Here is a 23,875-nt window from a genome sequence, read left to right on the forward strand (position 1 = left end):
GGGAAACATGACAAAACTTCTATCTACAGAGGAATTCACTGGTCAAAACAAATTACCTGATGAACGCTGCTGTGATTTCTGTGGCTATTGTGGCATATCCTCAGCCCAGAGCGCATGTCTAAGTCTAATTGAAGAAATTAATGTTTAGCATGTGCTTCAGTGCTTTGCTGAATCAGGTTCATAGTACTGCCACCAGCCATGTTAACGCTGTTTGGAGATGAGCTAATGTGTCTGGTATCAGTGAAATTCCTCAGTGTCTCCCAAATGGAGTACGTTGTGTCCAGCCAGAAGAACTGAAGCCCCTTTCTGTACTGTGATTTTCAACTCTGATTAAACCATCTCAACATACATTCCCGAGCCCACTGATGTAATTGATTCCTTCCAGAGAAAACACTGTGTAGAGCAACACTGCCAGGAAATGGGAGCCCTCGCATTTGGAGCCAGTGTTTGTTGTAAATATCCTGACTGACGTCTTTTGTGTGGTAGCTTGAGAAGAAGCTTGTTTTGTCACCCTTTTCAACTGCACTATTGTCCAAGTCTGGAAAGAAACTGGGATCTCATCTGTGGAGGAAAAAATCCGTCTTAGAAAAAGAGATGAAATACAGTAAGGGCAAAAGCAGCCTGCAAATAGGTTTGCAGTGAGAAAGTACGTTTCCTGGAGGTCTTGTCAAAATAATCTTCATCAACAAAGGACTATTAAGTGCTATGAGATTTGAGCTTTTCTCCGCTGTTATTGTAGGTTCAGTGAGTCAATATTCATTTCCCAAAAGTGATGCTCTCCCCGACCTACGGTTGCAACGTGACCCTCTGCCCCTTGCTTCAAACAAATTCAGCAGCTTTGCAGCTCTCTGGAAGGAGCCAGCTCACCTAACTCCGAGGCATTTCCCAGAAGCAGCAAAATTCAAGGGGAGTTTTGCAACTAACCTGAGTGTTTGTGCTAGGCACTCTACCACAGCCACAGCACAGACTGGAGAGCCCTTCTGCTAGAATCAACAAGCCCCTTGTCTCTGTAAGTACTGCGGATGTGCAAAGCCCCTTCATGAATTAAGCAGCAAAGACATGTACAAAAAAAAAAAAAAAAAAGATACCAGTTTGCTGGCATGCTAATAGTATTAAATGTCATTATACTGTTAAGCATCAAAGCTACTGAGCTTGGACCAGAGCTCTCACCAGCTGAAACCAGTTAGTGACTGCAGGCTAAGGCATCTGGGCAGGCCAGCACCAACTGGAGGTGCACTTACAACCCTTTGCCACCTTTTTTTCTTCCTATCTGAGAGTTACATCTACAATTCAGATGACAAGGTTGCCTAGAGAGATGAAAGCGATGCGGATGTGGAACATCTGCAGGCTGGAGGACTCTTCTCTCTGGATTCCCTCCATGGTGTTTTATAGATTCTGCCATGCCCATGGATGGTGGGTCATGGCGTGGCAGAGAACGATGCTGTCACACAGCTGGGTGAAGCTAAGGGGCTGCCCCTTTGTGTGTCAATATTGAAAAAGCCCTTTTGCAGGAAGACAGAAATGAGGAGGGACTGCAAAGCCAATGAAAAATATTGTTTTTCTGTGGGTTTGTGTTGTTTTTATATTCTCCCAGGTGTCTCATTAAAAATGCATTAAAATGAGACAATTAGCTGCTGCTGAGAATTTACAGTGCTGCTGCATCAAAGTACTTTGGAGTACTTCAGAAATACTGAGCTGAGTAATTGTACCTGTCTCTACTGTGTGCCACAAAGACAACGGACAAAGGTGAGGGTCCTGGGAAGATACAGTCTTTAACAAGGTAAGGAAATGAATGTTTAAGTAGTCTAATTATAAACAGCATATATAAACTAATGTGATTAGCAGTGGCTTGACTGGCTCTTTTATTATTATTTGCCGCTTGCTTCCATACAGTTTTCTTCTGGTTGGTTGCAGCATAGGTACCCTGATGATCAGATAAGAAAAAGCAGAATACTCATTCCAAAAAAACACATTCAAAAGCCCTTGTGCTTCTTAAAAATGGAAAATGTGGACATGTGTCATCCAGAAACCACTGCCTGACCATTGCAGCTTCTTCCATAGGTCTCCTCTGGCCTTGCTTCTTCTCTTATTTCTGGAGCAGAACTCAGGTCTCAGCTGCTCTCAGAACCAGAAGTATCAAGACCAACTTTTCCAGGTCAAACCTACCATGCACACACAGCCAGTCCCAATGTGTGTTGCACTCACATCACAGACGGTGTCCTCCTTGGGTCCTCCTTGATCCCTGCAGGTAGAGCCACCCATGTGGAGTGCAGGACCTCTGCCACTCGCTGCTCTGAGCAGTGATTTACTGCTTTTCCACATCTGCAGCACGCTACTGCTGCCTCTGCCTCCGCAGCTCTCTGCTTCTGGGTGTGGGTTTGCACCCCAGGAAAGGAGAGAAAGAAATAAGAAAAGCAGTACGGCAGGCGAGTAGCAGGAGAGGATTTCTGATGAACTTTTTCACAGACTACAGTTTTATTTGAGAACATACCGGTTCCAGTTTTCATAGCAATGCATTTTCCCTTGACAAGCGCTGATTTCATTTTATATAGTTGTCTAAATAGTTATCACATCTCTAATGCTCCTCGCCAGAAACGACTCCCCGGTGTGCCAGATCCAGACCTTCCAGTAATTTGTGTATGTAAATTCAGATTATTATCAGGTTCACATGTAACAAAATGAAAGAGCATATACAAATTATCTGCACAGAAATCTCCATAAGGTATTCACATGTGGAAAATTAATGTTTCTTGTTTGTATAAATGTCTGAACTTGTAAGATCTATCAATCTCGCTTGTACCCACACAGCTCAGAAGCGTGTCGCAGTGAGTCCTACCATCATCTTCCAGTAGTTCATAAAACATGATTGCTGACAGAAGCTGATCAGAATTGAGGACTGTTATGATTAGTTCTTAGCCACTGTGAGTCTAAAATGTCCTTTTTTTTTTTCCTCCTGCTATGATTTTTTCTCATGTAACACTCAACTTAACTGCAGTGATCTGGGAATTAGCAGCCAAGGACTGTTCAGCACTGCATCATGCTTAATGCAATTAGCAAAGTTAATAAAATGCTGGACAGGTGCCTCATACCAGAGGAAAAAAGGCGTTGTTCTCACTTGCTTAGGATCAAAGTTACATTACCTTGTTTCCTTTAAGAAAGCATTCTTAAAATGGAATGAAATGAAGAACAAAATCAGTGATGGACCCGTTACTGGCTGAATTCAACTTCCCTGTTTTCTACTTCCAGGATAAGACCTTCAGAAATCAATATGAAAACACTTGCAGAGGGGCACACATGCAAAAGGTATGCTGAAACAGACAAAGCCTGAAGACAGTTACCCTGGAATATCTGAGGAACAAGTTGAAGTCAGCTCTGAACCATCTACCTTTAATAACCAGTGAAGGACAGAAAATGTAACAGAGGTCGGAGAAGAACAAATTTACTGTTCCTCCTCTTTTTGACAAAGCTCATCCTTGGAAGTCATACGCTCAACAGCTTAACACCTGGAAAGATGTTAGAAAATAAGTCAGGGAGAGACAGGTGAAAAATACTGATGTGTAGAACTGCGGGGAGGAGAAGGCCTTCATACTCCGGCTGGAAGGTCCATGAAGTATAAGAAAAACAAGGATGTTGTCAATAAGGTAAGCATGCTAATCTACTCGTATGGTTCTCTGAAAATCATTTTCAGTCCACAGGTGTCATGTTGGTGCTGCTGGTGAATGTAATGTGGGAGAGTGACTTATTGTGGGCTTGGGCTGGGAAGCTGGCCTTTGCTCACAGGACTACAGCCACCCTGGGCTAGGAGAGTTCCCTAATCCTGCTTATCTGGAGTATTTACACTCCTCATAGTGCCCAAGTGTCAGCAGGCATGGGGCAGCCACGTTTCAGCCTTGAGTCATCAGGGGAAAGCAGTCAGGTCCAGAGCCTGTAGCAACCGGAAATTGTAACCTGGGGTTGGCTGCGTGTGCTCTGCAAGATGACTTGGTGGGCTTGATCCATTTTCCCCGCATACACGCAGAAAACACCCACACATCTGGCTTGTACTGGCGTGTCCTCATTGGCAATTGCTCTAAAGACAAACTCACTGGGGAAGAACTGGAGTGTTTGAACCGGCTGCAGCTTACCCAGCCCATCAAGAGCACAGATAGAGCAAGGGAGCAGCAGAGGAGCAGTGCTGTCCTGCTCAGCCAGCTGTGGGCATCCCAGGGGCCATCCTGACAAGGTGCCATTCTTCCAGACCACAGCCTTTCCTGAGCATATGCAGTAACCTTTTGTTTGTAAATCTGAGACGCCATGCCCTCCTTTTCTACGCCTAGCCCAGTCATCTTCCTTTTCTAAGGACATATACTTTAAGAAATAAGTAAATATACACCGTCCCTTATTTTCACCACTTGGGAGCCAAAGGCATCCACCAAAGTCACAGCTCTCGAACCGTGGGGTTCAGGGATGGGGGGGCCAGACACTCAGGGCCTGTCCCACACGCCGTGGATCTGCAGGGAGGCAAGGATGAGGTTTGGCCGCGGTTTTACAGGAGGCCCCGGGTCTCTGCCCCGAGTGAGGAGGGGTTGCACGGGAGGTGCGCTGGGGGAGATTCCGATCAGCACGTCTGCCAAAGCCAATTATCAGGAGGAGGATGCTATAATTACATCAGGGAACAGCTGTACTTCATTAGGAGCCCTCGCGGGGCGGTTTGACGCCCGGCCACGTTATGCACAGTCGCTTCTCGCCCTCCCTCACCCTCCTTCCCCGCCCATGTTCGGGCGCGGCCCCGGGGCGCTGCAGCTGCTGGAGCTGCGCCGTGTGCTCGGGGCTGCACCTGCCCCGCGGGCCGCGCTCGCTCTCCGCCTCGCAGCCGGTCCCGTGCCGGGCGCGGCGGGCAGGCGGCGCTCTGCGGTCGGGCTGCGCTGGGGCTCGGGGCGGTGCGGAGCGGGCTGCTCTTCCTCCTCCTCCTCCTCTACCGCCGCCTCCTCCTCCTCCTTCTTCTCCTCCGCGGCGGCGGGCAGATGCGGCGGATCGCGGGGCGGCTCTCGCCCGCAGCGGGCTCCCGTCGCCCCACCGCCCCCATGGACGGCAGCGGGGGCAGCAGCCGCGCGTAGCTGGGTGAGTAGCCCGCTCCCCGCCCCCCAGCACCGCGCTGCCGCGGCTCCGCGTCCCCCTCCCGCGCTCCTCCGGCTTTTCCTTCCCACCTAAAAACCCAGCGGTGCTCCACGCGCTCCGGCGGTGGGGACCCGCCCGCCTCCGCCACCTGCTCCCGGCCCCGGCTCCCCCAGGGCGCTGCGGAAGCGATTCCCCGCGGGCTGCTCCCGCACGGCTCGGGCAGCGCGCCCCGTCCTGCCTCCCCCTGCTCGGAGTCCTGGGCTGGGCTCCCCGGCAGCTGTTCCAGGCTAGGACTTAAGCGCTGTCAGTCCGAGAGTTATTTGCTTTCAGCTAAATTTAATTTAAACTGACTCTGCGGTCGTAAGAGAAGCTCGGGGAAAAAAATGTCAGTTTGTGGATTGTTTTCCTTAGCTCGGATTTAAAGATCTCTCCCTGCGTATCTGGTAAGGATTTCTTATCGTAAAAATGATTTTGCAGTGTTTTATTTGCTCTTGGAATTTAACAGTCCTCCTAGACAGCCAGGTTTGGTGGAGGCTGAATTAATCCGCTCCGAGGCATAGGCAGTGCCCTTGGTCGTAACAGGTGCAGTGTGCATATTCTTACGAACAATAAAATGGTTTCAGCGTTCAGGTTTATTTGTATGCACTGCATTTCTGTGGCTCTGAAGAAATTGTCATGCTACGTTATGTCAAAGATGCGCTTACAGCAGGAGCGTGTCCATAGTACCTAATTACCAGGGCATGGGAGCAGCTGCACTGCCTGTCAGTGCTGGCTTTGATACCCAGGGTATTCCTTCCTGGGTGGCACTGTGTGGCTCGGGGGCTTTGGTGCTGTGCGTGAGGACCCACGCTGGCCCACAGTGATGCTCTTGTGGTGCGTGAAACACTGAGAGGTTGGGGGGAACAGAGAAGTGTGGAGGAGGAACTGTGTTTGTCCAGGTTGTATTCTTTGGACCTGGTGGTCCTTTGAGGGAGTTTCCTGCCCCTGACCTCTCTGGGCACGAGGGTTGGTACGCCTCGTGTTGTTGCTAAAACCTAAAATACTGACGCTTGTATTGCACAGAAGATGTTTCCTAGACAGGTATTTCATGATTTAAATGATTGTATTAGATTAGATGTAATAGAGCTTGTATTTCACAAGCTCTATTTGAGACCACAATCCAGAGTGACACCGTGTCAGTAATTGATTTAATGGGAGTCATTCTGGACTTAGATCAGAAGGAAATCAGACTGGAAGTTAATTGCTCTTCCTAAGCAAATAGGTCTGTTCCAGCAAGCCTTGCTGGGCTCAGCCCCTGCTGTGGGATAACTGCTCTGTGGTGCAGCTGGGGGCACCTCCTGCTGCTTCGGCACAGAGCGATGCTCCTTGCCTCTGCTTTCCAGGATTCCATAATCCTTGCTTACTTTGTTATGGATGGGAGGAGTGGACTGCCTGGGATGGAGAAGAGTTGGGTAAAGGAGTGATATGGGGAGTGAATTCATTGGTTGCAAGGAAGACACAGTAGAGCAAAGGATGAGTCAAAGTTCTAGCTTGAGAAATGTTCCTAGCAATGAAGATCTTTTACAGTAGTCCTCCTGGGTGATGCTACAGAACAAAGGGAAGGCACTGGAGGTGTCAGAGGGGTCTTAGCTTATTGTCAGAGATGCTCTGAGACTGCACAGGCTTGGAGCTGTGCCTCGCAACGTACCCTGTCCATCATGAGAAGCGGTGCCGCTGCTTCTGGGAGTTGCAGAGGTGTCTTCTGGGTCCCTCTCCCAGGGACTTCCCCTTTGCTGGGGTCTGTCAGCTTGTGCTAACGAGGTGCAATAACTGTATTTTGTGGTGTTCCGTAGTACCTACAAACCTTGGGATAGCAAAGCGTCTTGCAAAGGAGGAGAAACAAACCCAGCATTTCTACCGCTGTGCTGACTTCCCTTGGACTTCTCGCAGCCCCACCCAGCGATGTAATTCCATCCCCTGTGGGTTTTGGGTTAGGGCAGGTGAGGGTAGGAGTATGCTTCTGCCTCCTCTGAAGCACAGCGTTTTGTATAGTTCTAATTCAGTCAACCAAGAAAGATAATTACCTTGTTAACCCTTTGGAAATGACTGCTATAGCTCCCCCTGGTTTACGAAGTTAAAAGCGGTGAACGCAGTTGAAATACAGCGCGCCTCACAAAAAGTCATTCACTGAGGACAAAACATTTCTGTTGTACCATAAATTCCACTTCACCTACTGATGCTCAGTTGAAAGAGCTTAAAGTGTTATTTAATCAAATTTTGGGGTAATCTTAAAAGACTTTTTTCTCTAAATCCCTTAAGATAATTAAGAGCCTTATTTAGTTAGCGTCTTGGGTGATTTGGGCTGGTCACGGAGTGGTTTGTCCTTCTCACATCGCTGGCGAAGCGTGATGCTGCTGTGAGTAAGCTGGGTAATGTTTGCAGATCTGTTGGAGCAATCAAGCGCTGGGTAGTCGTCCTTTAGTTGCCTGAGGCTTTTCTTGCTATGTGTGCTTGTTGAACAGAGTTTTGAAAACCATCTCTGGAAGCCAGTTATTTGTTTATGCTGCTGCCACTGATCTGGAGAGGAATACGTCCATGCTGTAGTTACAAACGTAGCTTGAAGCGCTTTTTGTTCTCCAGCAGTGACCACGTGGAGCTCAGCTCACCTGCTGCCGTGAGTGCCTTCTGCTGTGCTGGGTTCACCTGTGCCAAAGTGCTGCTGTGTCCTTGCTGGAGTGATTGAGGCACCTGCAGGGAACAAGGAGACACTTCTGCACCCCCTGGCCAGCCAGCGTAGGGGGCGCATAGCCCCAGGCCGTTAGCTTGGCCAGGAGTTTAGCAGGGTGTAAAAATGAATCAGGTATTTCAGAGAAACGAGGTGGGAGAGATCAGTGCGTGCTTTAAACGAGCAAGGCGTTAAGGGGAGAGAGAGTCGAAAGCTTTTTGCTTAGTGTTTAAGTTCAGTGTGATGTAGAGGGTTGAGGAGATGATGCTGAAGGTGCTGCCCGTGCCTGCTGCAAGGCTGGCAGTGCTTGTGAGCTCCTGCTGGCGCTGCCTGTCTGCTGGGAAAACCTGTTCTCTCACAGCACACAGTAAATAATGGAGTTAGTAATAGGAAATTGATTCATAATCATAAGTTTAAATCTATGTGAAGGGTTTCTTAGCAAATTTCATTTGTTTGTTTTTCCTCCTTTCCTTGCTCAAGGACGTGTTCTGCCCGTGTATACTGTCCAAATGCTCTGGGGTGCTTCTTTCAAACAGCATCGTGTTGGCCATGTTAGAAAGGGTTTGTCTCAACAAACTCACCCCAGACACTTTTCCCACCTGTGTGTTTCTTCAGGGATGCTGAAATCCAGCAGGTGCATAGCAGAGGCCTTTCCTCTGCTGGTTGAATGTTTACTCGTGTCCTAAATATAATTCCGGGCAATTTGTTTTGGAGCTGGGGAGCACTTTTCTCTTTTACTCTCTCTATAAATCCAGAGAATTTAAGCATATGATTAACATTAACCATGCGAATATTCTCCCTGGACTCATTTTTTTGGATCAAAGGCAGTGCTCAGTATGTCAAGAGGATGAAGCCCACAACCACTAAATACAGGGAACTGATCTGCTGCCGTGCTTGTCTGAAAGCATATATGATGTGAGTGCTTGGATTTATGTCTGTCTGCCTGCCCAAAATCCTTCTGCCAACTGCTGTCTTGATGTTCCTTATCTACAAAGTGCTTTCAAGCATTAGGAAGCCTTTGTGCTGCCGTTAGGATGTGTTGTTATTCCCATTTCTCAGACAGATGCTGAGAGAACTTGGTGATCTGCTGAGACCGCTGTGTGTCACACAAAGCTGGGCACTGAATTAGCAGCTTTGCATACCCAGCCCTGCAGGACAGGGGCAGCAGCAGAGCTCTCTGGCAGCACTTGGTTGAACACTGCCAGCTTTTATGTTGTGAGCACGCTCCCCAGATTTCCATCCCACAGCCTCCAAAGTTAACACAAGGGTTTCTCATATCATCTTCTGGATCAGATTTCAATCCAAAATGCAATCTGTCTGCAGGAGTGTGCAATGGCCTGTCAAGGAAAAGAATGTCAGATACAGTTTTTCTTTTATCTGCTCTGTCTCTGTCTTGCTGTAAGGAGAGCTGCGGACTCGAGGTTCCTTTAACCTGAACGGTCACAGCTTCAGCTGGGGGGATTTTTCCATCTTCTCTGCAAGTGCAGTGATGGTTGATTTCTTGCTGATTTAAAAAATATTCAGAATGCCTCTACAGAGCAGAGAGCCTGAGCCTGTGCATGTAAATATAGACACACTGGGTGCGTATGCCTATGAGCTGGCAAATGAATCAGTTTCCAAATCTCAAGTTTGCTTAGTGTCGCTTCTGGCTTTTTATTTTTCTCCACAGCTTTGTTTTGCTTCGTTTCCTTAAGTTCAAAGAATTTCTCAAAAGCAAATGGGTAATTGTCAGCTGTGGAGGGTTGTGCTTTGCGCTGATGTTGCGTGGCAGTGCAGAGGTGAGGGGCTGGGCACAACCTCCAGTGCTGCTCAACACATCCCTCCTGCGACAGGGAATGCCAGCGTCCTGGGGAGCTGTGGTGGCCGGGTGGGTTCACTCTGCATTTGATAATCATGATGAAGGCAAAGCTGTCTTTGTTTTGAAGCTTTCCTTTGGGAAACGTGATTCGTGAAAACATCATGTTTTGTAACTGAATTGACTAGAAGTGCCATGTAAGCCATGTGACAAACCTGAAACGGTGCTTCACTCTCCTGCAGGACAGACACCTTGTATATTTGTGCAAATGCAGAGATGGGAGAGAGAGACAAGCCCTGATCAGGAGTTTGCTGCTGCTCCATGCTTTGTGGGAGACCCACGGTCATCCTGATCTTTCCCATGTCCATGGTGGCATCTTTTCCTCTCCCTTTATCCATCATAGGGAACCTTTGTTCTTCTGAACTAACGTTATGGAATCATAAATGACCCAATCAGCCTTCATCACTGCTCGTTAGATCAGAAACTTCATTAGTTAATAGCAGACCTGTTCTTCCTTTTTGTCCCTACTACCGCTAAGCTCGTGGCATTTACGGGCAGACTTGTTAGTCATTAATATTCTTTGTATTCTTCATCTTTGGCTTCAGAAAAGAGGGCCTTTCATCTTCTGCCTTGCTTTGTTTTTCAGAAGGAGCCAATTTTGACTGGAGGAAAAAAGAAACCAAAAAACATTTCTCTGTAGCTTTCTTAGAAGCTTCCAAGCAGTCTCCCCTGCTGACTTTGTACTTTCACAGTAGACAAACATTGACTTTGTTTGCTCAGTTTGACACAAAATATAGCTGATTTTTTTTTTTCTTGGTTTAGCTTTTTGGTTATGTCTCAGTAGCTTGGCAGGACCGTATTAATTAGCAGCTATGGTGTATTTCCCTGAAATTCTCATTCTTTCCACAATTTTTCCATTAGGCTAATAGTCCTTGAAGACCAGTTGGTGTAAAGAGAGCATAGGCATGTGTCTGAACTTAGGGATGCTCCCCTGGTTTGGAGCCTAGATGATTATTGTGATTGCTCTGTGGATTCTTGATTGTTTCACTAAAAAAATTAAAAATGCTGATGTATGCCGGGGTGAAATTTGTGTGGACAAGAGCAATAATAAAGCATATTCCTCAGGTAGGGAGTGCTTGCTCTTCATCACTACGTGATCTCCAGTTGTAAGTGTTTGAACCTGGAGCCTTTGCTAATCTGCAAGGCTGGCTAAAAGGAAGTAACAGAGGCACAGCAGTTAATTTCTGATCACCTGGAGTCTTGCAGCTCAGTTCTGACATGCAGGACCAAAAGGAAAAAGCTTTTAGCCTGGGCGATGTGTTTGTTTTTGGTATAAAAATCACTTGAGGTTTGCTACGTGCTTTTTTTGGCTGTGCCAGCAGTTCATATCCATTCTGCTCAGGTTTCCCCACTCCTTGCTCTGATGCAGTGCATGTGAGTGCGATCATTAAGTGTGATTATCGCATTTTTTGACCTATTTAAAAGTCTCTGGCTGTGAAATTCCAAAGATTCTAATTTAAGCTATAAAAAAAAAAGATCATTAGTGTGCCATCATTTACACGTTTCATGGCTCATTTCCTGATGACAGTGACTTTGAATATGTACATACAGTCTGTTCCAATGCATGTATATAAACATTGTACAGCGTGTAGGGTTTGGTCATTGAGGCTTGGATCTTATGTTACAGGGAATTTATTGTCTACAGATCAGAGCAGATAGAAGAAAAAGCCACAAGTGCAGGAAGCTGCAACTTTCTGCGTTGATGCAGGCGAAAGGCAAGGTGCTCTGTGGGTCTGTACTCAGTGAGTCTGGGAAGAGCGAAGAGAACTGTTGAGGTCTTCTGATATTTTCCTTCACTTCATTCAAATCTGTCGTCTTATTCAGGGAACTGAAACTCTGCAGAGCTTTATCTGCATGGGGAGGAAGGAGTTTGAGACTACGGTTACATGGGGCACTTATGATTTGGCCATTAGGGTGACACAGTGTGAAATAATTCACCGAGGTTACAGATGCAGCTGCAAACAGTGGATCCAGTAGAGCCCATTGGGTGGGGAGTGTGAAGCCTTAAGATGGGTTGGTTGGGTGCCTTTTACTTGGGTAGTATTTTCCTGTTTCCCATCCAGCTGTCTAACAGTGGGAGCTGCGCCGAGTCCACACGTAGTTTTGATTGTTGGAGCTGTTTGGGCATTTCTGACATGACCTTTCTCCTCCACGCTGTCACTTGGGTCATGGGCACAGTGGGATTCTGTGCCTTTTTCTCAAAGGTCAAGGATAAGCTACAATACCTATTAGCAGAAAAAAAAGCACAGTGGAAGACAGATGAAGTAGTTAATTTCTCTTATTGACACTTTTGGGTCATGGCACATGACCACAAAGACCTGATCTGACAGAATCAAGTAGATGTGTGCTGGAGCATTTCCAGTTATTGCTTCATTTTTGTGTGGGGCTTTTTTGTGCGTTCCATTTCGGAAGTCAGTTTGTCCTTTCAGTAATGCTTGCTGCATCAAATGTGCCCTATGCAACTAAGTCAGGAAGCCAGCAAGGTTTGGAAGCTCACAGCTTAGAACACTCTTTGTTTTCTTTTCCCCTCTTCAAAATACATCATTACGGTAGAGTTAAGTATGCTAATCCTGTAACCTTGCAGATATTTCAAAGCTGGCTGAAGAATTTGGGGCACGTGAGCAGTTCTTCAGAAGACGGTGACAGTCTCTGAGCCTGGGTATTTGCAAATTAATGACAAGGGATGCTGGCTATTGAGGGAAGAGGCTTTTTCTTACCACCCTGTAGCGTACCTGGCTCTTTGGGCCTACGTGAGCTGTCAGATACGGATGTCTGCCTCTGTGAGATGAGCAGTGACTTTGTACCAATTTGGGATGCATGCTGAGAGCAAGATCTAGAGTAGAGCAAGGTGGGATGTGAGCCGGGGGGAGGTTTCTGATCCTTTCTGTCTCCATGGAGGCTGCCAGCGACACAAACTTCCTGTGCTAACTCTGCGTGTCAGGGATGGGATTTGTGCTTTTGTTCAGTGTGTGCATATGTTAAACAGCATTTCAGGTGGTTGTTATGAGTTGCTTTAAAACACCCTCAATAAAACTTTTTATAAAGGCAGAGTAGCTGCAGTTTGTTACCTCAGGTGCTGGAGGTGACTTGGTTCCTTTGGGTCTTCCTGCTTGTCTCTAACGAGGAGCTGTTCTGGAGGCCATAGCTAAGCCCTGGTAGCACGTATCATTATGTAGTGTATACACTTGGAAGAGCGTCAGCTTGTCGTTTGCAGTCTTATTTCTTAATGTGGTGTAGTAAATAATAAATGTACACAAACTCCTATGGAGCACTTCATTCATAAGCTGCCAGGCTATGGTACGTGTTTAGAAATGCTGTTCTGGGAGTTGTGTTTTCCCGGGTAATTTCATTAACTGATACTAAACACTCCTCAAATCCATACAGATCAAATGAGGAGCATCTATTAGTGATCCTGCTAATAAAGAGCATTTGTGCTTTTTTCATTCTGTAGAAGACCTTTTGTGCAACAGCCCCTTTTGTTCTTTATTGCGTAGCAATTAGCTGTTATTAATTCATGTCAGGAAGGTCATTATTTACAAATTGGTGGGCTGAGTGGCTTGGAAGCAGATGCTACAACATCACATAGGCTAACAAATATTTGAGGAAAATGTGCAAGAGGTCTGTATGAACAGGGGCGGTTACAGTAAAGCCCTTCTCTTGGCATTACTTGTGCCTTTCTCTTCTGGGCTGCAGCAGTGTTAACAGCTGTGCAGTTTGTGTGTTAGAGCAAGTATCTTGCAAAGGGGAACCACAAATGACAGCAGTATTAAGATTAAAGGGCAGTCAGTACTGATGGTGAGCCCAGCATAAAATACAAATCTGGCTGCGGTGAGGAGAATGTGCCCATCTAATAAGCAGCTTAACTTGGTGTGTTATTGTGAAATAGAAAGAAGCATGAAATATGTGATGTGAATAGTAGGCTGGCTTTCCTTGTCACTTCATATTTATGTTCCTGGAGCTCTCCTGGCTTCACCAGGGTTACTGCTCAATGACACCCGGCTGAGTGAGAGGTGGAGTTCTACTTTGCAACACTTTTTTTTAATAGCACAGCAGTATAGCTGGCATCCTCTGTTATAGCTGAGATTTGGAGATTTCTGAGCAGATAAAATGCGGTCAGTAAGAACTGGTTGGTCCAAAAACTATATTTTTTTTCCTGATCAGACGCTAGCTGCTGCCACTTCATGCAACTCCACTAAAGTGACTTAATTCTTTCTTGGGAATAGGAGAAGGATTGGACCGTTGAAGTCTGCTTTCAGCCAGATACATTAGCGAATATTAAGGCTTGATCCACAGCTCTTTGCTGTCAATAAGTGAGCAATTGCTGTCTGCACAACATTGGATCTGGTAGAGCTTTGAGCTTCTAAGAGATTGACAGTGCTTGTCTTTTAACTGATTTCAGGAAACTTAATTGAGATAAACTCAGAGACTTGTTCATGTCCATTGTAATTGTTTAAAGTTTGTTCTTCATGGAAAATAGACTCTGGCCTTCTGTGTTTGGCAACATGAAACGAGCTTTTCCACGTCAGCATTGATTGCCTGACAAATGTTTGTGTTTTATAGATGTATGCTTTATAGGTTCACATAACCACTGAACGAACGCTGCCAAACTACTTTAAGTCACTTCCTAGTGGTTTCTGGTACAGGTAGACAGGTTTTCCTTTTTGTAGGCTTTTATGTGCATGGAGTTCTTTTAAGGTGGCTGTCTCCCTCTCCTCCCTGCCCGGCATGCTGCTTCTTTATGAGCCACATCCCCAGGTCTCAGCGGTACGCTGCGAAAAGAAAAGCCCATTGTACAAGGCTATGTGTCTTATGGGTGTTTCTGTAAGCAGCATGAGAAATCTGAGGTTCTGTCTTAAACACCTTCTATTTTGATGTTTTGACAAGGACCATTTAAAGCTCTTACGGCAAGTGATTTTTATGAGCATGTGTGGAGAGGAATGTGTAGTGCTTGAAATGGTCGGGACTGGGAAGACGCATGACAACTGCTTTGTGTAAGATGATCGGTGTTCGGAGGAACAAATGGTGCATTGAGATGACAAATGGAGCAGCAGAGGTGCAGCTGGGCTGCCCAGGCTGCTCGGTGTGGAAGCACTGCTGAGCAGTTTCATGGCAGTTTCTGCTGTACTAAGAATAATAAAAATGCATTTGCTCTCAGCGTATGAAAGGATTTTGAATGCTGGTCAATATAAACTATTTCCTGTGAGGTTTGAGGTTTTTTTTATAAATTAATGCTGTAATTCCAATTGATTTAATTAAACCAGGTCCCAGGTCCTTGATTTGCAGACTTCTCAAGTAGTAATTTTATAATTGCAAGATTTTTTTAGGCAAATAAATGGCCTCTCTTTTCTTGCCTGCTGGGTGGGGTGTCTGGTGATAATTAGTACATTTATCAAGGCGTCCTCCCCTGCTAGAGACGGGCTGTTACCCTCTTTTGATAGATGGAAACAGCGGGACAGTGAGATCATGGGACTTGTCTAAGGCTGCTGTGTGATGTAGCAGAGAATGAGAGTGAAGCGCTGGCTCCCTGAAGCCATCCTGCTCCCCAGAGTCTTGCTTCACTCTTCCTTTGGCTGTCTTGTGCCTCTGCTGTCCCTCAGGAGAGCGAACAAACACCGCACAAACCTGGCACTGTGCCCTGCACCAGGCACCCAAAGGCAGCCAGGGGGAAGAGAGTGCTTCCCTGTCCCATCGGTGCCCTGAGACAGGGCTGCACTCGGTCTGCTCCCTGTGTTTCGCTGAGGTTGCTGCAGAAAGTTGTCTTTATTGCAGAGCCTCCTCCGTTGCATGAAGATGGATCTTAATCCTCCATTGGAAAAGAATGAGACTCAGCAAATGTGGGCACGCAAATGGTTTTCCAGCATCTGAGTGAGGATGGGAACCTGGTGTTTGTTCCCCTCCAGGTGCGGTTCACAAGCAGCCTGGGTGACCTGGGGAACTTGTGCTGGTGTCACTGGGAAAAGTGCATATGGTCTGAAGGCAGGAGCAGCCAGCAGCCTCCCACAGGGGCGGGGAGGGGAACTGAACAACTGTAGGGAAAGCAGTGAGTGTTACTGTTTTAGTGAGTCTTGCTCTTACTCTGCTCCCAAAGGATAAGGCGTTTGGGAGAGCATCATTTGGGTCTTTTGTGTGGTTTTGGCCAAAGTTCCCAAAGTGATCTAGAGCTGAGAAGGAGAATGAGTTTCCCCAATCTCTTTCTGAATTACTTCAGATAATTCCTGGTTACAAATATTGAAAAGTTTTCTTTTGGCAGAGCGGAAGAGAGCTGGGTTCAGTGCTGGGCGACAGAAGAGGCATTTTTGCAAAGGTGTGAGCTAATACGAAATATCTGAAGAAATGCCAACAGACTGTTATTCTAAAATACTATAAAGAAAAGGTAAAATACCAGAAAACACACAAGAAAAGAAGGGGGGGGAAAAAGTAACCTGATGAAGAGTTGCCTCGTTGTGGCCTTGAATGGCTATTATCACTGTCAGTGAGCAATGTGCAAGCATGAAGACTTGAGGTTTTGGTGTCTCACCTGCTTGGGCTGGGAACCTTGCTGTGATCTCCCACTGCTGGTGTGTTGGGGAACAGGTGCTGGTTTCTTGGCTTTCTACCTCGTGAGATGGTGTGTGCTGGGATCACACCGCTCTGCTTAGGTTTGGGTTCTTCCACTTGATTTTGAACGTGTTGGCCTTCCTCGGTAGTTAGAGAAGGAATTAATGCTGCATTCTACCTAATTGTTCATCAACAGCTGAAATCACGACAAAACCACTCGACATCAATTAGCCAAACAGCAATTAAGAACATTTAATTGGACACACATCTGAAATGTTAGTGCTTCCTCAGCCTGGGAGTGCTCTAACAGATCGGCACGTGCAGCAAACCTTGCTTAGTCTCAGCCCTGCACTAATAAGCAGAATCACTCATTTCCTCATTTAGAAATATCTGACCTTTAGCCACCAAAGTGTATGGAGGAGGTGACTTTTAGGTCATGGAAAGTTGTGTTTAAAGCCTCACTTCGTCAATATATGGATCCTTATTTATATGCATCTTTAGCTCATTCGTATTACTGCTAATTGTTGTGTGAAGTAACCAATTTAGCAAGACCAGCTTGAAGGATGAATGACAGGAAAACGTTTGGAAGAAGGGAAGTTTCTTTATTTATTGTTATTCTGACAAGGCCAGAGAAATCTGTACCCCTAAGTTAACTTCTAAACCTCCTGAACCTACCTCAATTGGTATTTTTTCCTAAAAACAAAGATGCTGTCAGCACAAGTCACCGTTTCACCAAAAGGGTCGTTTACCTTTCATAGAAAATAATAAAGAGCTGCATAAATATTCTCCATAAGTTGCTACTGGATTGTATTAGTGAAATATGTCAGTGTTTGTGGTGTGTGCAGCCCCACGTTTTATGACACTGCTTGAGAAATGTGAGACGTTCATTTGAGTTATTTGGAGCATGGTGACAAGGCTCTATGACATAGCTGGGTATGAAAGAGCATTTCCAGGCATGCAGAGAAGAGAGCAAACACGCGTGACCAAGCATCGCCAGCGCTGGGGGAGAACAGACCTCAGACCCGGCGGCGTTAGGAAGATGTCTGCAGAGTTCTGCAGTTTGCTGGGTTTGCTTTCCAGCATGAGCTGTGCTTCTGGTGGGACTGTTTGGTCACAGGGACCAAGAGATGGTTATGAAAATCTCTTCTGTGTGACTTCTGGAGGTTTGGAAGCAGGATTTTTGGATTGCCGTGTGGTACTGGGGCTCTGCTGTAACTAGTTACCTCCCATTCGTGGCTTGGCTGAGCTCCTTGGGCATCCGTGTGTTGCCAAGACGTCATGCTGAGCTGAGCACTAGAAATGTAGACAGAGATGCATCTACGAAAGGTTGTCTTTGACCTCTTAAGAAACCTAGACTTCCACCTGATGGTGTTTGCTAGAGCAGAGTGAATCCCTGTGCATCTGACGCCTCGCGCACCAGAATGCAGCACCCAGAAGAGCAAAGGTATCAGTGGGCAAGCTGGGCTTCAGCTTGGCTCATGAGAAGCAGCATGCCTTGGGCGGCTGAGGAGGTACCCCAGCATCCCTGTCATCTGAAGCAATTGTGCTGTGCCTTTCGTATCCACTGTAACAGTGGGGACAGTGGAGAGTAAAAAGCAAGGAAGGAGTGGCTCCTGCCTGCATCTCTGTATGATTACATCAAATCCCCGTGCCTGTGCCGTATTATCTCCTTAAAATCTGTGCACCTGACGGTTTTGCTTTAGCATAGTTGAATGCATTATTGTCGCAAAAGAAAAGCAGGCGCTTGCCAGCCCACTGCAGAGCTACCTGGTAGGATTCAGAGCCAGTCTCCCAAGGGACAGCTGCCGGTTTCAGTCCTTTCCTTTCAAGTAGCTCATCTGAAAAAGAGCAACCTATTGTGCAAAGGAGTCGCTGTATGCAAATCTGAGATACGACCTTTTGTCTTTCCAGCGTTTTCTGTTTGCTTTGCTCCAAAAAGTGATTGCAGTTTCCCAGCTTTGGACTCTGCCTCTGAGAACGCCCCAGCTGAGGGCTGGGAGTATTGATGCAGTGTGTGGTGTCTCTGGGTACAGTGGTCACAAAACAGCGGGCGGCGGGATTGACAAAACCCACAGGCGGATGATTTGTACTGCAGACAGCAGCACAAAGTAGGGGCTCTTTTGGTTAATGAATATTGAACTTCCCCTGTCTAGCAGCAAGTTGTATCCTGCTCTGCAAATGTGCATCTTTGTGAGAGGCTGGGCTGCAGACAGGGCACTGCTTGTGAATCCATTAATTCCTGTCTGGTGGAGGAGCATTCTCCCGGCAGGGCTCTGCTGGTCACCCAACGGTTGGCATCATGCAATGTGATTACTTCTTTTAGTTTCACAGTTCTATTTATTTTTCTCCTGAAAGCTGAGAGTCTTTACTCGGTGCTGGATGCTTTTTTGTAGCTGCCCACATGGCATTTTGTACACGACAATATTCCGCTTCGGAAAGAATTGATGTCATAAATTTGTGCACACAGCAGTCCTTAAATTCAGCTCTATTTGTGGCACGGCTTCCAAAGGGCACATATGTCTCAGAAACATTGTGACTATTGCATGAAATGGTAATTTTAGTGCATGGAAGATCAGCTTCTGATTTATTTTTATTAGTGCAGATGAAAATTACTATGATATTTCAAGTAGAGCGTAAAATAAATATCTCTAATCTCATTCCATGAGGAATGTTAACTTCCAATTTTATATTCCTTTTCTTTCCCAAGCCACTGTAAAATGCTTGGTATGTGACTTGAGTGTCTATTCTCTCGTGTTTATGTAGGAAGGTTTCTGTCTCTTTTCATTCTCACGTAGGAAATTTATTTTCATTTCTGTAGTGGTTTACGTATGCAACATGAAATTTCCAGTTCTTTTGATCAGGGAAAAAGTCTCATTTTTGACCAGAGCGCAGAAATGTGCATTTATCCCAATCAACAAAGGCATATTAGGAAATGCAGGACACTGCAGGTGATTTCAATTAAAAGAACACTGAAGCTGACAGAGCAAGGATTCGCTACCAGCAAAAATACTGGGGCAGCCAGGGCTTATGCAAAGGACTGCTTCTCATCTTCCTTCTATCACCCACAAGTGAGGACCAGCATGGTCCTGAAGACTTCATCAACACCCAGGTCGCCTCCTAGAAGGCTGTGACTGCAGACTGAGAGTGCAGGGATCATCTGGGGGCTCCAGCCTCCGCTTTGGTTCCCTGGTTATTTTGGTGCAAGCTGGGGGGAGGATAAGCCCTTTGCAGACTTTGGGCTGTGTCTTGTCTGCAGTGGTTTAATCTGCTGCCCTTGTCCATGCCGTGGGGTGGCTGACAGCACGAAGCCTGGCCCGCAAGTGCAAGTGGTGCTTCCATCTGCTGCCGTCTCAGGGGTGGCATGTCGTGGGAGGTCGGAGTAAGGTGTGTCCTGGCTCTACAACATGCTTATCTGCTCTCCTGGGGCCGTTCTGTCCTCCTCCTCTTAACGTGCCAAATCTGTGTTACCTGATAGCGCTGGCATTGCTGAACAGATCACTACAGAGATAGTGATGATTCTCAGGGCGTGGCTCAGCAGTCCTGCTCTGAACCAAGGAAATAAATGCGGATAAAATAATAAGTTGCATATAAGTCATACTGAGTGTTTCCATCCCTAGATAGTTAGCAAAAAAACATGGTTATAGCCCAGCCAGGACTGTGTACCTGCATATGGGAAGATTAACGTGTGGTTTTGTGATGCAGTCCTGTCCAACCGTTGTGTAGAGTGAAAATCTTCTAAGAACATTGGACAAAGTGATGTTTCAATAGGGTTAGTTGGTAGCCTAATAGCATTGTGGGAAAATGGTAAAAGGTTTTGGAAAGAATCTTAAAGGATTCAAATATCTCTTAGAATATTAATGGAGATGCACGCATGGGTATTTGCTTGCATGTGTGTCATTGTCAATGCAAAGCCTTTAAATTGGAAATCATTGGTACAGAAGCAAAGTTAAGGTTTAGAATGGATTTAGTTCAAACAGCCATAGGGAAAAGTCAGAGTATTAAAGCACTGAAAAGATGTAGTGCAAGGCATTCCTCCTGTATCAATATATTGATTATACTGAAGATGGAGTGGGCGCATACTTAGGCCTTCTGATAGGAGAAGAGAATTTGGGAGAACGGGAAAAAGAACTGTTCAGTAAGAAATTAATATTAATGCTTCTGCTGAAGATCTTGAGAGAGCTCTTGTGAATTTTTCTGTGTTCCAGGAGGGTGGGGACCAAGCGTGGCCTAAAGGTGAGGAGACCAGTGTGGTCTAAGACACTGCAGGTATAAGAGAAGCAAAGTCATGGTTTGAAAATATTTATAATGGCAGGGAATTTACACTGCTAAAATGACACTTCTGCTGCAAATAATTTACCATAATGAAAGTCAAGAGTCTGGCGTCCTGATGAGTCATTGGCTGTTCACGGTGAGAGAGCACAGAGATGTTCCTGAGGAGGTAAGGTTGTTGCTTATTATTCTAGGGCATAACTGGAATAGTATTTCTGTGTTGGTAGCACATAGTCTGCTAAGGATTATCAGCTGCTGGCCTAGGGAATGCATGATCAGGACAGTGTGTGTCCCGGAGGCCTTTCCCACCTGGGAGCCCAGTGAGCATCGCTCCCTCTGGCTGCAACTTGTGCTGGTGTAAAGGGTTTGGCAGTCTTACGGCTGGTCTCCTCTGTCAGTGTTCTTAGTGGCACCTGTGCCATGTCCCTGAGGGTTAAGGGTGTCAGGCACTGGGGACTACAAAGAAAACTGCTGTCTGGGTCTTCCCGTGAGGAGTGGGAGCCAGTACCTGTGTGCGCTCTCTGCTGCCATCTTGCCCTCACTCACGTGATGATAACGCCCAAATCCAATGGACTTCCTCGCAGTGCTGAGGATGCTTGTCCCTTCCTGTCTGTACTCTGCAGTGCAGCACAGTGTCCAAATGCTTAAGCTGACTCCAGACAAACCAGCCCATGCTGCAGTTCACTGCTTAAATATGAGTGTGCTGTGGTCCTGAGGTGCTGAGACGGACAGAGAGATGTGCTGTCTGCATGGTCTGGAGCAGAGTGCAGAGCCATCCATGCCTCTGTGCTGCAGAGCATGCTTGTGCCCCGAGGCTCCTATGTTCACAAGAGGCAGCTCATCCCTGTCTCATGAGATTTTGTGTAAACCAACGGGCCCAGCTACAGTGTTTACTTTGGCTGCTCAAAGCTTCATCTTTGACTGTTCCGATTCCTTTAGGAGGAATCAGTATATTTAAGGGTTGCTTGGTCTCTGCTTGCAAATACACTGCTTGTATTCGTGGATGAAAGTATTCTTGGAATACTTATTTTAGTGCAGACTCTCCAGTGGGCAGTCTTTTATTCCAGAATAATGGGCCGTTCTCCAATTTAACATAATGTACTTTGTAAGGCTAAGTCTGTAGTTAGTTGTGCAGGAAATACACTCATTTGCCAAATCTCATTAATTAAATGGAAACTGTCTTCTCTCTTGCAGTGCTTAAAACATCATCCATCATGAAAAGTAGCTCCTTAGTTTTAGGACTGATCTTTGATTTTATGAGTGATCCCTTCTGGATATTACAAGTGATTTTCCTGCTATTTCTTGTTGCAGAAAAAGGGGACCTCAGCTTTAGGAATTATGGTTTAAGCTGCTAAGAATTGTCTGGCAACTCTGTGCTCGCTGCCAGGAAGCCGTTACTGTGCTCAGGACAGTACGTCTCTGCTGTTTGATGTAATATTCTACGTGATGAAAAAATAAAGTAGCTTTCTTCTTTCCATGCGTAGCCCCCCCACTTCTGGGCAGCGCGAGATTAATCTTCTGGCTGCCAATCTACAGAGCTTTTGCCCTAGCCAGAGACACTTAGCAACGCCCGCACTGCACCAACTGTATCAGACAAAACCCATCGCCTTTCCTTGCCGGGCTTTATCAATAGAACCGTGCAGACGCTTTTCCTCTGCTGCCTCGTCTTTGCTCCTAGCCTCGCTTCACTTTGTCATTTCCAGGTCACTTCCCTTGCCTTTGTCAGCATGTTTAGCATTGCTCCGCGTACGCACTGCCCTCCAGAGCACCGTCATGCATATTAAACACATGTCTGGGACCACGGCATGAAGCGGCCTGTCCACTTGGGAGCATGATGAAGCCATCAGGAAGAGCAGATGAGCTGCAGACCTTTGGGAGGTTGGTTCTGTGCAGTCCCACAAGCTCCTCCCGGAGCCTGGGTGCTCATGTGGCCCTCGTGCAGGTGGGCACACCGCTTCAGCCATCCCTCACTGCTCTGACTCATCTTTGGTGCTGTCTGAGCCAGCCTAGTTTTGTAATGTAATTATTCACATTGAGCATAATCAATGAGCCAGAGAGCAATCAACTGGTGACTCCAATCAGTGGAATTACTCGGATGGATCAGGGCGAGTTCCTTTTTCTGAAAATGATGTTGTCATTCAACAGAAGCGAGTTCAGGGAAACCTCATTCTTTATGCAGTGTGTGCTGTGACTCCTAGTAGCTGGCCACGTAAGTCCTTGTCTTGTCATACCGGGAAGATGTAGATCATGAAGGCCTTTAAGTGCTAAGGAGCCAGGGTAATAATCATATGCAGAAAATACTGTAGCTTTCCCTCGCTGCTAGAATTACTTGAGAAGAGTGTGAAAGTGTTGCAGTTAGTTTTAGCTCGGGCCACCCCAAAAAGGTGGAAGTTCATGCAATTGTCCAGCATTCAGCAGCTGAGGCTGATACTTGCCAGCCCACAGAGTAGCCCCAGTGTAAATGGGCCACGTGCCTTGGACACCTAACCATGACCCCTGCACCCCGAGTTAGGTGAGCATTTCTGCCTCTTTCATGCGTGTCCTTTCTTCCAAACTGCAGAAATACAGAGTGTTTCAGGGAGGGAGGAGGGATTTGGTATGAAAAATGGCACTCGGTGCTTGGCAGGACTTGGGCCAAGCTTACAGCTGTATGGAGCGGAGGCCAAATGTGCACCCTCCCTTTTCATGTGCCTCAGCACAGCTGTGAGACTATAACGCAGACTGCCAGCCACGTGCTGTGATTTTTACATGCTCGTCTCTGCATGCACTGGTTATGTATTATTCTACAAACCTGCCTCTGTCTGTTGGCTAGCCCCAAAAATCCATACGTTTGTTTCCTCCCCCACACATGCTGGATGCCACTTGCTCACCAAGATTGGGGTTTGAAGATTTTTACCTCAACTGGGAATTGATGCCAAAATGGATGGTCTCTCTCTCCTTTTGCAGTTGTGCATCTCCTCCCTTGCCTCAGGTTTGCAGGTTGTGTGGCCAACAGCAGCTGACTCATCAAGCTTGTTTTGTGAGTCATTCAATTTTGATAAGGGGCAAAGGAGTCCTTGGAGAGTTCCTTCCCCCTCTTGGTGTGTTAATTTTCTGCTAGCTCAGCAGAAAGAGCAGACTTGTCCCACTTGTCTGCCAGTTGCTCCCTTGCAGGGGAAGCAACAGGCAGCGTGGGAGAGTGGGATGGCTCCTTCACGTTGTGCATGGTCACACCAGATTATGTTTAACATCAAACTGCTGTCTCACCTACTTATTGCTTACCTTGAATGCATCTGCAAATGGAAACTGCTCAGCAGTTTCCTGTCTGGTGTCAGGTTCTGAGTTTTAAAATGCAGCCACAAATAGCTAGTTGGCTTTAAAATGCTAAATGGTTGTGTGCATGAAGTCGTTAATTTATTGTCAGAATCATGTTG

The 23,875-nt window shown here is 46.4% G+C and overlaps 1 protein-coding gene across 3 annotated transcripts in view; it reads left to right on the forward strand.

Moving 5' to 3' along the window:
* RASGEF1C (RasGEF domain family member 1C) overlaps nucleotides 1,559–23,875 on the forward strand; it is a 75,488-nt gene continuing 53,171 nt past the window's right edge. The window contains exons 1-3 of one of the 3 annotated variants that reach the window (XM_021410174.1): nucleotides 1,559–1,780; nucleotides 2,809–2,921; nucleotides 3,247–3,641. In XM_021410174.1, the coding sequence (XP_021265849.1) occupies nucleotides 3,606–3,641 (36 nt within the window). In that variant the 5' untranslated portion in view covers nucleotides 1,559–1,780; nucleotides 2,809–2,921; nucleotides 3,247–3,605. Of the gene's footprint in view, nucleotides 1,781–2,808; nucleotides 2,922–3,246; nucleotides 3,642–4,889; nucleotides 5,101–23,875 lie in introns of those variants that run through there. The other 2 variants (XM_021410175.1, XM_021410176.1) reach the window with 2 other exon arrangements.

This window comes from Numida meleagris, chromosome 12 (genome assembly GCF_002078875.1).
Source record: "Numida meleagris isolate 19003 breed g44 Domestic line chromosome 12, NumMel1.0, whole genome shotgun sequence".
In the NCBI taxonomy this organism is placed as follows: Eukaryota; Metazoa; Chordata; class Aves; order Galliformes; family Numididae; genus Numida; species Numida meleagris.